A 14,296-nucleotide genomic window follows, 5' to 3' on the forward strand; every position below is an offset into this window, starting at 1 on the left:
CTGGAACAGTAATAGGTACACAGTAGACAAGCAATAAACATTTGTTACTTGAAAGAAAAGATGCAGATGCCATGAACATAAAGTTGTGTAGAGAAGAAAACAAGCACCTTTAAGTCATAGGAATAAAGAATTAATTTCATTCTTAGGAAGGACTGGAGTATGCTCAGTCTGGGGTGGTAAGTAGGGAGAGAGGCTGTGAGAACCTCAATTAACTCCTCAAATCAGTTCAGGAAGACTTCCTGAAAGAGACAGGGTTTCAGCTCCTTTGGAAACAGATTATAACACCCTGGCAGCTCCCCCAACCCTGGGGAACAAAAGTGAGCCAAGGTAGAAGGTAGAAGAGTGCTGAAAAATTATCAGGATAGGAAGAATACTCCATAAATCTTATTTCTAATGTAATTTGCCAATATCTGTAGGACACTAAAGCAGTAAGTCAGCAGCTGCAGGGCCAAGTGCAAATGGAACCCCTCAACAATGCCTGCCCACTCCCATCCCTGCACCTTCAGAAAAGGCCCCCCCAACTGATCACACAGAGGCAGGATACCCAGATTTTGCCTTCCGAACTCTCAGCAGGCAAGAAGAAAGAACCCAGATGCACAGCCACTCAATGAAATACTTTGCAGCTATTAAAAACAATGAGGCAGTTCTTACACCTAAGATGGAAGGGTCACCAAGACAAATTATTAGGGGGGAAAGCAAGGTGCAAAACAGTGTATAATATACTACTGTTTGTGTAAAAGGACACATATGCACACACACACGTGTGTGCACACACACGAACATACACAGAATTCCCTGAAAGGATACATGACATATTGCTAACAGTAGCTGCTGGTGGGTGGCAGTGGGAGTGAGTGTGTTGAAAACAGGTGGGGAGACACTTTTCATTGTAAGCTCTTGCATCTTTAAAATATTTTACTATATGAATACATTACCTACTTGAAAAGAGTGAATTACATTTTTCAAAGAACACAACAAGATTGACAAATTAAAAACCAACAGGCCCATATGAACAGTCCAGGGGTTTTGGTATTAAAACACAAGCCACCTGCATAACAATAGGTGGCCTGAAGTCGGCAGACAGTCCTTGGAGTAGAAGGAGCCCAGGGGCTTCAGCTGACCTGTCCCTTCTGTGGCCCAGGGCTGAGCAAGCCAGTGGGTTCCTAGGTGCCATCCAGAGCCCGGCTGGGTCAGAACTTGCAATGTTGAAGCAGGGGGTTAAGGGGAGGTCTAGCTATACCCCCTGGACCAAAGGGCTCCCTCCAGGCTCAGGTTGTTGGAGAGCATTGAGGAGATTAGGCACAGCAACCCACAAAGCCCCATGCTGCAGGAAGAGGTAGGCTTAGGTGTGCTCCCCTGAAAGAAAAGGAGGCTGGGGCTCCAGAGATAGAGGACAGGAAGGCCAGAGGAAGGAGGTGTGACTTCAAATGTTCGAGGGGCTGCCAAAGAGGAAAGAGGAGCCCGGTCCGGAGCCCTCTGGAAGACACAAAAAGGTAAGGAAGTATGCCCTACCTTCAAAAGCACTTTCTGGCCCAGTTCTTGCCAGAAAGGTCCCAAAATAACAGCAACAACTCTGAGTCCTCACTATGTGCTAGTCACTTGGCTTACTCAGTGATTTATTATCTTAATTTTCACAGCAATCCTACCAGGTTAGTGTTATCCCTGCTTTACAGAGAAGAAAACCAAAGCTGTCACTGCTCAAGATCACACAGTAAGGATTCCAACCGAGTGCCACACTCCGTGTGCGTGTGTTGCTGAGATGAAACACTCAAAAGTGCTTTTTCATGCTCAATAACGCAGCTTCGGGGGCTGAGGACTGGACTGGTCAGAGGCAAACAGAGGGAGAGGAGGGCTTGTCATGCTTATGGATGGAATGAGGATAGGATCTGTTAGCTGAAATACTTCATCATAGGTTGGCCCAGAATTCTAAGATTATGTGCTCTATTAAATTCAAATATAAATATGGGGAGGCTAAGATAGATCTGGGCTTCTCTTGCCAAGGTGTCTTGGGAACAAGGAAGGTGGATACTGAGTAGAAGCTGGACCTCAGTGACATCAACCTAATTCCTGACCCTCTCAACGGTCCTCACCGCCCGCCTTCTTCAAAGGGAATCCACGCACTGCAGCCCGGGCTGAGACCTACGGAGGCCGGAGAAAGGAGCACACATCAGCTCTGAGGGCCGGCACCCCTGGGGAAGCAGCCTGGGCAGAGGGTGAGCGGGTCGTGGTCTGGAGCCCGGGGTGCCGTCAGGCTCCGCGGCTACGGCGGCAGCCAACTGCAGGGTCCGGCGGTGACGCAGCAAGGAAGCCCCCTTCCTTCCCCTCGTTCCTAGGCAAGGTCCGGAAGCCTCGGCGTCTCTGGGGACGCTCCCAGACGCCGTGGGCGGGCGTCGAGCGCTCCAGGCTGAGCCGGCGAGGGCGCTGTGGCAGGAAAAGACCAAAGGAAACAGCTACACTCCGGAGACGGGCCCGGTGATGGAGGCGGGGAACACGGGGGAGCACGGGGTCCCGGAAACCGAGAGGGGGCGCCGAGGCACGCCAGCGCCTGAGCGCCCAGGTGTGGCGCGTGGCAGGAACGGCGCCGGGGCTGCGCTTCCTGAGCGTGTGACTCAGCACTGCCTCACTCGGTGGGGGCGTGGGGGCGCGCACGCGCGTGGTGCGGCTAGGGTGCGTGGCTTCCCCGAGCTGGGGGGCCCGCCCCGCGGTGATGCACAGAGGGGTGCGTGGGCCCGGAGATTCCATTCTGCCCGTCAGCAGCTCTCCGGCCCGCCCACACAACCTCAAGCACGACTGCGGGTTTCCTCCCCAACGAGAAGCCCCCGGGAACGCAGCCGGAGGAGGGCGGGCTTTCCCCAGGCTTTCGGAGCTAGTTTCCGAGCAGCGGGCCCGAAAGGAGACACGAGGTGGGGAGTGGGCTGGATCCTGAGCCCTGCCTTCCAGCTGCTTCTGGATTTTCAGCATTAATGGCTGGAAGGAGCCCAGTGGAAATTCCTGGGGTACTTAGAGTTGGAGGCCCCTGCAGAATTTACGTCATCCTTCCCGGACCTGCAGGGCCGACTTACGTGGGGCCCACTGGTGTTTTCTTTTCTTGGAAGGTACAGTGAATCCAGTCACAGTCGGTCCCCCATCCTGAGCTCCCTTCCTAAGGCTCTTATCATTTGGAAGTCACTTTTTACATTTGGCTAGGTCCTTCCTAGCAACCTCTTAACTTTGTGAGCTGAGGGGGGAGAGGGGCACAAAATCATTGTTCCCTGTGGGCCTATGGAAGGGGAGTGGTTTGCTCCAAGCTTACACTTGGGGGTCTGTGAGGGTGGGCACAGAACACAGGAGTCCTGACTTCTTGGTGGAGACCAGCTGCTTGGAACGGAAGTATCCCCATTGTCTGTCTGTGGAATTACCTTTGGCCTTTCCTGATGGGCTCTTATGAGTTAAGTAGCTCCAAGAATGTCAAAGATGCAAATGAGCCAGTTTGGAAGCATTTGGGGCATGTTTATGAAAACCAGGTTGTGCACAGGAACCAATGAAACTAGACACAGCAAAGAGACCCCCAACTGCTTTGTAGAGTTTTTGTTGCTGTTTTAAAACAATCATTGTGCTGAGTTGATGTGTGGAATGAAAATTGTGGTCAATACAAATCATTTGTCAAGAAATTATGGAATTACCTTGCCTCTCTGCCTGGGATGTAGGGTGCATTCCTCATTGGAAGCAGGGAGATAGCTGTTTTGACTGAAGTATCCAGAGCCATGAGAGGCCATGTGGCACAAGGCTGTGGCCACAGCTAGGCCAAGTCAGGTGCAGGGAAACACCACACTGCACTTTTTCCTGTATCTGGTACATCTCCTTGCTGCCTGGTACCTGAGCGTCCAAACATAATATCTCGGTAGAGAGGCCCAGATGGCCTACCCCTGTACCCACCCACCCTGCAGGCAGCCTTCTCCCAGGAGCTCAGAGCCTCCAGGGACCTGATCTCCTTCTTGCTTGAAACAGAGTGAAGGATAAAAAACCTAGAGGCAAACAGTATAAATTCACCCCATTTTACAGAGGGGAAGAGCCAGGAGGAACTGGCCAGAGAAAAAGGGAGATGAAATAAAGCCATGCAGAGTAAGAAGGAACCCTGAGTCCTGACAGTGTGACAAACCAGTTTGTTGTGTGGAGGCAGGAAGAAGGCCTATGCTGAGCTTCACTGTGAGAGCCATGCATCTTCTGTATGGCATGGGTGACATCCAGCTCCCCCCGACCAAGTCAGCAACACACTCACCCATGTGCAGCCCCACACACACATCCAAACCATACACACATCCACTCACCCTCCCATCAGTGTCCAACATTTTCCTGGACAAAGCTGACACTGCCTGATTGAGAAACAGGAAGAAAAGTCCTAATGCCTGGGTGTTGGCTTCTGTTGCATCTCCAGGCCAGGTAGTGACCCCAGAATCCAGCTCTCTCTCCTCTGTCCCTTTCTACCTGGAAACATGGCCATAATTTAGGCTTCCTTTCCTTCCCATTCTCATAGACCCATTTCAACCTGCTGACAGGGCTGTGTGTGTGTGTGTGTGTGTGAGAGAGAGTGAGATGAAGCACTCAAAAGTGCTTTTTCATGCTTAATAACGGAGCTTCACAGGCTGAAGACTGGGCTGGTCAGAGACAAACACAGAGGGAGACAGGGGCTCATCATGTTTATGGATGGAATTAAGGTAGGGTCTGTTAGCTGGGAGGAGCACCCATGTCCCCCCTCACTCCCGAACTAGCCTTAACAGCTGAGCCTCAGTTCCAACTTTTCACACATGCTCAGCTGCAGAAACTGCTATTGGGCCTAAGCACACCCTACTTGCCCAGTGGGGCCTCCCTCCAGTTGAGATCTGACACCATACCCTCTTCTCTCTCCACTCAAGCATCTATGAACTTGCCTGGGCCCTACGTACTGAAGTTTATTCACTCAAGAAGTTTTTATCAAATACCTCCTAGATGTTGACTTAGCCTCTCATCCCCTATTCTCTTCAGTCCCATGCAACACCAACCTTACTGCCTGCTAGGCCTTCCTGCCCATGCCTTCCTTCTCTGTAGCAAACTCCCTAGACTTGTGTGAAATTTTGCAATCCAAAAAATTATTTTAAGATCCTAGAAAGACTCAAAAGAACTTACCAAGCACCAGAATACTCCTTAAATTCCTGCCTTATGACTCTTACACATGAAGCTCATTGGGAATTATCTATGGCCCAGATAATTACTTTTCCAAGACAAGCCAATGAGAGAGTACCCCAGGGCCTCCCCTTCACTTGCCAGTCCAGGCAAGGCAGTTCTAATTCCCTGCAAGATATAGCAGAGATAAAGATCATTTAGGTTCTGGACAGTTGCCTTCATGAGCCCTTCACCTTCTGAGCCTCTTGTCCTGGTCCTAAATCAGCCAGTGTCACCATGGCAACCTCCTCCCTTATCAAATCTGCTCTCAGACCTGGTTCAAATAAACTCTTTCATGCTGAAGTGTAAAAGGCTAATATACCTAAGTGTGTTGTTTTTCTCCTGTCCTGGGAAAATTTACATTTTAACAAGGGTATAACTTTGAAGTACTCAAAGGAATCCCTCCCTAATATCTGGCATAAGCGAGGTATTCTGGAAGGCAGAGAGATCTCCCTGAGTCCCCTAAACCCCCATAACTAGCTGTAAGTTTGGCCTTGTGCACCCATAAAGCAGTCCTGGCCGGTTCTGTTGGTACATCACTGTGTATTATCAAGAGCACTGGATGAAGAGTTCTGCCACTAACTAGTTTGGAAGCACCAGTCATTTCTGTCTCGGGCCATAGTTTTCTCATTTTCTAAATGAGGAGTTTAGACGAAATGACCTTTTATAGGACCTTTCCAGCTCTGACAATCACCTGACTCCTCAAAGGGAAGGGGGACCCTATTCCATTTCCTAAAGCCCCCCTAGCCCCTGCAGCTGTAGTCTAGAGGGAGGGAATGGCCTGGTGCCAGCACAGAAAGTGGGCAGAGACTTGGACAGGCCTGCATGCCCTCTGTCCACAGTAGCCTGCCCACTGGCCAAAGACAAGAGGTACCATTCAGTGCATGCACCACTCCTGCAGAGTTATATAACCCTCCCAGATGGGATATTCCAAACAGAGAGCAAGAGCAAAACAGCCCCATCAGATACCCACAGCGGTCTTTGCCTACTGTGGCCTCATAGCCACAACTACCCTGAGAGACAATTTTAGAAGCCCACCATCTTTTCTCTTCCATTTGTTTTGTTTTCCTTAGAAAGTATTTCATTTGAGAAAGTCCATATGTGAAGAAACTCTTTTACGTGCTGTGCTCGACCAGATAAAGCAGAGTCCTCACCTAACCTCCACTTCCACCAACCACCACCAAAACCCCACAACACATCAGGCCTCTCCTTTTCTTGGTTTCTAGCTGTAAGCGCTTTTCAGCTTTCTGACCTGAGAGTCCTGCAAAGAGCAGGTCTACCTTTTCAGATCCAGGATGGAAAAATTTGGAGAAGTGGATTTAGCTTTCATTCATTTCAAGAGGGAGGCATTTTCCTGATTCAGGCTCCATTCCTCCCACCCTCCTTTTTTGTCCTTGATAAGTTCATATACTAGATGAGACTGTAGTTTCCCCATTCAGAAATTGGGGACATTGGGTGATAATTCAGATCCTTTTGATGTCCTTAAGAAAAGTACAAATAATCTCAAAATGCAACAGTTGAAATTCAAGTTGGGCTAAAGGAAACGTTTCCCAGCTCTCAAGGTGTAAGCCTTCATTACACGTCACCAGTGGGTGGTGGATTGGCCTGACTGGCTGCATTTCAGTGTAAGCTCCACATTCATGGTCTGGAATAGCTTGTGTGCACATCGTCCAGAAGCAGAAAAGCACACGAGCAAAGGGCAAATGTAGAGAGTTGACCTGGAAGGAGGGAGGGGGTCCTGAACCTGGATCCAGTCTGTCACTATGGCCTGACTGTGGGTGAGCCCTGGGTTCTGGCTTCCCTATCTGTAGAAATACTACCATATATTGAGCACTTACTGTGTTCTCAGAGCAGTACTAAGCAAATCATACTATTTACATTTTAAACTTCACAACAGTCCTTCAAAGTACATATTATTTACTTTATAAATTAAAAAACAGAGACTCAAAGGAGGTAAATAATGAATGTAAGGTCTCAAGTTTGTGGTAGGAGAGCAGGATTCGTTCTCAGCTATGCCTGACTCCAAAGCTTATGTTCTTAACCACCTAGATCTTGAAAATTCTGTGATTCTATTCTTCTTAAGGTCCTTTCAACCTGGAAAATCTAATTCCCCTTCATTCTACTCCTGATCTTTTTCTGTTTGTTAATTCCCTCAATGCATGAAATGGAAATGATTACCCTCTTGCTCCATTGAAACAAGAAACCCTTTGCAGCCTGTGAGGGAATCTGTGGAGGAGGAAGGAACTGCAGTGGCCCAAGCTTCAGAAACCCTGCCTTATGGTCTTGTATTTGGGGATCTGCTAGATACAGTGAGAATCCCAAGAACCTCTTACTAAGAAATACCTAACTAAGTTGCTGATACCCTGTGTCCAGGATCACTGAAAGTATGTTGGGGATCCCAGTGAAAAAATGTTTAAGCTCCCCAACAAAGCCAGTCTGTCTAAAAATCTTTACACGGAATTTGAATTCAGGATCTGAGTCTCTCTCCAGACAATGGTGGAGCTATTTGTCCCAGCTTCCCCCCTGCCACTTCCTTTTTCATATCACCCTCCCTTTCATTGGCTCTCTACTCAGACTTGACTCCATCTGCCTTTTTTCATGAGTAACCTTTGAAACTCCGGCTGCACAGATATTTGCAGAATCAGCAGGACCAACTGCTGCTCTTCTTGCTTGGTTTTAAGCCACCTGGAAAATGTTCCAGAATGCCTTGGCCAGGTAGTTCATTTGGTTAGAGTGTCAACCTAATACACCGAGGTTTCAGGTCCAATCCCCACATTCAGGACACATACAAGAATCAACCAATGAATGCATCAATAAGTGGAACAATAATAATTAATGTTTCTCTCTTTCCCTCTCTATCCCCCCTCTTCTCTCTCTCTGAAATCAATAAAGAAACAAACAAAATGTTCCTGGGTGCCTTCATGAAGAAGGCCTATAGTATTGACTGTGTGGGCCTAGGAAGGGCTCAGGAGTAAGGAAGGAAAGAGCAAGGGTGGAGCACGAGGCAAAGGGGGTTGGTGAGGAGGAGAAAGGCCATCAGTATTTCCCAGGAATCAGGAGTGATTTGTTTCTCTAAAATTGTGTTCTTTTTGGATGAATGGGAGAGAAGAGCAGTAGTCTGGGTCCTAAGAAAGGAGTTGGAGAGCAAATCTTTACAAGTGCCCACTCCATGTCAGCTTCCAGGCGAGGGAGGGAATGAATGCTCACTTCCTCCTCTCAGTGAGCCTTCATTCTGGCCTCATTTTTCAGCTTACCAGTTAGAGTCCTCTCCTTGCTGTGGATGGAGGAAGAGAGGTGGATAGGCAGGTGAATGAACATTGACTATAACATTGTTTCCTCAGTAACCAGGCCTTCTAGGCATGAGATAGACATGGACCCTGAGTACTGGAGCTCTCCTTATCCTGTTGATAGGGTATAGCCTAGTAGGAGGGGATTAGGGTAGTGGGGGATTGTACCACAGAGGATGGGATGATATGCAGATGCAGTACAGGTATCTCCTTCCTGCATTGAATCTTTTTGGCTCTACTCTCTGTTCAGCTACCCTTGACTCTTACTGTTCCTGACATAAACCCTTGACTCCAACCAAGAAAACCTTCTCTGGGGTCTGGATGTGATTTGTATGTTTACCCCTTTCACCATGCTGTTCTGATAGAGGGTAGCTCTAGGCAGCTGCAATCAACTTATACTTGTTTAGATGTTTCCAGATATGTGTCCCCTGAGTGTTCAACCAGGACTGTTTGTTTATTTCCTCTTTCCACAGCTCAGAGTGCAGGGTTTTGAATGGCCTGGATAGCTGATGCAATAGAGTTGACTGACTGACAGACCATCATACTCTTTTAATAACTCCCAGGATGGACCAGTCACAAGCTACACCTTCAAGCAGAGACACCCAGTCCAACCAGCACCCTAAATAACAGGGTAAAAGCACATTCAGTGATTTTCTAAACATCCTCCAGACTCCAGTCAGTATGAGGCCACAGAGTTCAAATGATGACCCAAGATTTGTTTTACACTGAGAGGATGCGAGTAAAGAGGAGGAAATTTCCCTATGTAGCTGAGTAAAAGCAAAGTATAGAAAGAAGAAAAATGGGAGAGAGAGAGTGTGTGAGGGGAGGGAAGAAAGGGGAAAGAGAGAGGGAATAAAAAAGAAAAGGGGGAATAGAGAGGAAGAACTGTATAGAAGGAAGACAAAGGAGGAAGGAAGAGAAAAGAGGACAGAAACTATTGAGACTTTTAGACTTCATGGCCACTGGGAGGTGGGGAGTTTGGGGTGGGAGGTAAATTTGAATTATAATGCAAGGATCTTACCCAGCCTCCAATAATCCTCTACCCATGTGCTTGGAGACACGGACAAGCTCTGGGATCCAGAAGCTCTAAAAGCATAGCTGGGTGGCTAGGCAAACCCGTGCTCAAACAGAGAAGCTATGGTCACACTGAAGCCATAGCTTCCTTCAGGTAGGGCCATGTGCTTCTGAGGCAAGGAGAAGGCTTTGCCAGGTCAGGGTGAGCCTCTGGCTCCAGCCAGGAAGGGATAATCAATTCTGTAGATGCGGTGAGCCTTGATTGAAAAAATAAAAAGGAGGAAGCTATGATTGCTGCTTTCATTAAGAGGCAAAAGCAGTGGGGGCTGGAGCTTAGCAAGAGCCAAGATGCATGCAGAAAAAGAATTTTAACCCCTTGAGCCTCTTTTTCCATGATGTCTCTGCATTCACCCATTCCCTAGTTTTCTCCCCTTTGCCTGAACTGCAAGGCCACCACCCTTCTATCTCCTTCAGCGGACAGAGGTAGAGGGGCCAAGCTGCATATTAATGCAGATCTGGTGACAATTAAACAGTCCATTATTCCCCAGTCCCAGGTTCCCCAGGGCTCCTGCTTCTCCTGGATTTGGGCAGGAAGAGTAATTCTGGGGATAAGAGACAAACTGTGTGATAAGATAAGGCATCTAACGTAGTGCCTATCTCCTGGTAACCCTCACCCAGCCCTGAGCAACCTCACCAGGGCCATATTCTCACTATAATGAGGCCAAAGAAGGGAAAGTAAGAAGTGAGAAAAGATTTCAGAAAAATTATAATCCAAAATTCCCCTCTGCCATCTCTTCCTTCTACTTCAGCATCACCAGTAAGGAATTGATTCAGCAGGGAGTTCCTCAGGAGAAACGCTAGGGAGAGAGCTGCTGGTTCTGTTCTTCTCCTCATCTCACCCTATCCATAGACATCTCTCCCTGCCTGCTGGCTGCATCCAGCCCTGCACCATTGAAAAGTATGAGCAGAGGAGGATGGACATACAAAATGAGGGTCATGGATAGAGAGCAGGTTGGGGCCAAACATGTAGTAAGCAAAGATGATTCTTTCCTGAGGTGCTGTGGCGGAGGGGTTGGGGGTGAAGTCAGGCAAACCAGTAGGGAGAAATGGGTGCCCCAAAGACATTCAGTAAGCAAACATGCCCATGATTTCACATCTAAGAGGAGAGAGAGTCACAGGGAGGAGAGGCATACATGTCCATGCCCAAGCTCTTTAAGTCTCTGGGTGATCAGATTTGGAGAGCAGGAGAAAAAGCTGGAGGATCTGGGGGAATGAAGGAGCTACCAGTGGTATTAACCTTTTAATGCCTGGCACAACTTCCTAAGTGAGAATTTCCAACAATTTCCACTCTCCTCCACCATTCTAATTATTTCTTATTTTTGGTTTTTTTTTTTTTTTTTTTTTTTTTTTTTTTTTTTTTTGGAGAAGTCGAAGGAAGATAAGGGAGGAGAAAAAATTACATACCTTCTTTGGTTTTGCCATGTGAGGCTGGATGGAATCCAGGTGATTACTAAATCTCTGAATTCCCAGCAAGAGAGTTTGGGCTCTCTAAGCCACTTTGGGGCCCACAGCAAAGTTATTATCTAAGAAAAATTATCTTTTCTCAACCCCTCTTCCCACATAGGGATGCAAAAAAAAAAAGTGGAAGAGGAGACAATGAAGGCATGAGAAGAGGAATCAGATAAAGAACCATCATTATTGGGAAGCTGTGGCTGCCGCAGGGAAATCGAATAGAACAGTTTTTTCACCCTATTTGGGAAAAAGCCATATAGCATCTTGGGTTTTTTGATGAGCTATAGACATGAGGGAAAACTGACTCTTGCTTTTTATGCTAGATAAGGAAAGGAAATTGTGGAACTGAAGGAAGGACAAATGGACCATGGAGGAAGCTGGGGAAGAAAACTGCATCTTCTTGGGGTTTGAATCAAATGCTTTAGGTTTGCCGAGTCAGATCATCCTAGATATTTCCCATTAGATCTCATCTCGTGGTTCTGGTCAAGTCAACCCTGTGAGCTAACATGCCCTGACCCAACTTTTCTAACTCTACAGTAGGCGTGAAGAGAAAAATGCGTTCTTAAGAAATATATCAAATCTTCACAAGTATCCTCAGACCTAAAGCACACCAAAGCTGGATGAAAATGAGATTCTTACCTCCCTCCTCCCCCCAACCAACTCCTTTAGCATCATCACTGTCAGGTTTAGGTGCTGACCAGGTGCTGATCCACCCCCCACCCCCACCGTTGTTCTTCCATGCATTTTTCTATCACCTGTCTAAGTAGAGAGAGGCAGCTGACATGATCACAGCTTTCTCAATACGGAGGAGAGAATATTCTAGTCCCCTTTTACTTCTTCTTCCCATATTCATAGTTCATGGCATTGGGTATGAAGAAAGAGCCCAAGGTCCTGGAGTCCCTCATGGGAGATTAATGAGCATATTTCTCTCTGGACTCACTGTGAGATTTCAGTCATCACCAGCAAATGAAAGGGAAACAAGATTTGCAGTCACTAGCTATAACAGAGAGATTTAAACAGGAATTGCATTCAGATACCAACTCCATTTGCCAACGGTCTCTCTCATCATTGTTCCCATTCCATGATTGCCAACCACCCTGCACAGAAATCCTCCTTGAGTCAAAGGAAGAGCTATAATCACACTGAGTCCTCACACTATAACTCAGTCCTCCATTGGCTTGGCTGGTTGTTACCTTGCACCCCTTTGGCTCTGTAGAGATTCGTAAGAAAGACACCCACTCAGGTCAGAGCACAGTAACCTTCCCCAAATGAGCCACTCTTGGCTTCGACTCCCACTGCATCAATTAAAAAGCCAGCTTGTTCCTCTGGGAAATGCTTTCTCTCACCCTTCATCTTCTTCTATCTCCAGCCACCCCACCCCCGACTTTTCACATCATTCCTGCTTTTCACCCTTATCCTCTGCCTCCTGAATTCCCTCAGATCTCAACACTACTCTTCTGGGACTCCAGCCCTTTTAAAATTCTTAACATGCCTGTTTGCTAAACCTCTGTATTTTTCATCTCTTACTCTCCATTCAAATAATTTACTACCCAAACTCTCTTCCAAGATTTTCCTAACTTAAATACATTATACAACTGTTCTCTTTCCTTCAGCTTAGTCTTCACCCCAACTTCCTCTCAGTCTTGTTCCTGTTAAAACCGGCTAGTTTCCAACACCCCCAATCACTTGAGCCCAATTTCTTTCCTCCATTGCCCCCAGTGATGGTCTGGATATTCTTTTTTGCTCCAACATCCCCCCCCTAAACCCTCTCAAACACTGATATCATTACCTCCTTTCGCCCAAATCTCCTTGACACTCTTCTACCTCCAAACATCTTCTCACCCCTTCACTTCACGTTGCCCCAGTCCTTAAGACTCTTGGGTACACCCAGTTTCCCCCTTGTCTCCTCATACTCATTTGCTTTCCTTTCTCCTACCACAACATTCCGCATCCCCTCTTCCCCACTCACTCAGTTCTCCTGCTCAGGACGCCCTTGCTGAGGGCAGCAGGGGATTTGTGCTGAAGGAGGGTTCCAGCAGCAGCGCAACAACTCGGGGAACGCTCCTTCTCCTTGTTGGCGACGGCCCCTGGCGCCACTGGGTGCTGGTGGGGCGACTGGGGTGCGTGCGCCCTAGTGCTAGGGCCCGGTGGGGGCTGCACCAGGAACTGTCCGTGGTGCTGAAGCGGCGGCTGCTCCGGCGCTGTCTGTGGCGGGGAGGACAGGAGCTGTCCGTGGTTCTGGAGCTGTTCCTGGGCCACGGCGGCTGCCGGGATAGCCGGCAGCGGGGTTGGGGACGGTGGGACGAGCCCAGGCGGAGGCTGGGCTTGCAGCAGCTGCTGGTGCTCCCACAGGCTGCGGTTTTCGGCGCTTAGCTCGTCCAGCCGCCGCTCCAGCTCGTCGATACGCTGACGCTGGGTGTGGATGAGGCTCTGCTGGTTCTGCACGATGGCCGTGAGCTCTTTGAGGTAGAGCACAGCACGCACCGGATTCTCCAGCAGGCTCTCCATGCCTCCCGAGGCTGCTTGCGCCCTGCCCGCGCCTCGGCGGGCGGCAGGGAACGCGAGGGCGCGCTGGAGCGGAGCAGCCCCAGCGATGCGCCCGCTTCCCTCTCCTCGGGCGCAACCTCCCTCCCCGTGGCCGGTGCCGCGTCACCGCCACACATCCACACACGCACCGAGGGGCGGGCCCGCGGCACCAGACCCACCCACCCTCCCACCTCAGGGCTTCGTGAGGAGTCTTGGCTTCCTGCAAGGCTGACAGAAGGGGGGGGGGGGGAGGCGAGTGAGAGAGTGGATAGGGCAGAGAATAGAGGAAAGAGAGCCAAGATGAATAAGATAAATCTGGAGAGAGACGGAAAGCGGGAGAAGCAGAAGTAGAGATACTGGGAAAGGGCAGTGGAACGGGTAGGAGAAGACAAACGGATAAGAAAAGAGGAAAAGAAGAGGAAGAGGCTGAGAGAACGAGGAAGCAGGAAAAAAAAAAGGAAGATGGCAAAAGGAGAGAGAGATGTATTTAAAAAGAGGAAGTCATCGGTACTCTGAAAGGGTCTCTAATTTTTTTCCCTATGTCCAGCCACCCCAGAGGAAGGGGGTTCATCTTAAAGACCTTCTGAGGACAGGTCACACTTGCCTCTTTTGTACTCATCAACCTATCCTGCTGGAGAATTCCCTGGAAGACAAAGATTATAGGACTATAAGGGACCCTGGAGAACACCTAGCCCTACTCCTTCATTCAGCCAAGAGGAAACTTAGAATAGCAAGGTTGTTTATTCTGCGTTTTCTCTGGGAATTGAAGCTCAGGACAG

At 48.6% G+C, this 14,296-nt stretch overlaps 1 protein-coding gene across 9 annotated transcripts in view; it reads right to left on the reverse strand.

Annotated features, from left to right (window-relative positions):
* Positions 1-13,614, reverse strand: part of IQSEC3 (IQ motif and Sec7 domain ArfGEF 3) — a 112,780-nt gene extending 99,166 nt beyond the window's left edge. For 7 of the 9 annotated variants that reach the window (XR_004901465.1, XR_004901463.1, XR_004901464.1 and 4 more), the window contains exon 1: positions 12,961-13,595. Coding sequence is in view for 6 of the 9 variants with exons in the window: in XM_036018518.1 (XP_035874411.1) it covers positions 12,961-13,499 (539 nt within the window). In the remaining 3 variants the exon portion in view is untranslated. Of the gene's footprint in view, positions 1-12,960 lie in introns of all 9 variants that reach the window. The other 2 variants (XM_028532832.2, XM_028532831.2) reach the window with 2 other exon arrangements.
* Between the last annotated feature and the right edge of the window lie 682 nt (positions 13,615-14,296).

Source organism: Phyllostomus discolor, chromosome 2 (assembly GCF_004126475.2).
Source record: "Phyllostomus discolor isolate MPI-MPIP mPhyDis1 chromosome 2, mPhyDis1.pri.v3, whole genome shotgun sequence".
In the NCBI taxonomy this organism is placed as follows: domain Eukaryota; kingdom Metazoa; phylum Chordata; class Mammalia; order Chiroptera; family Phyllostomidae; genus Phyllostomus; species Phyllostomus discolor.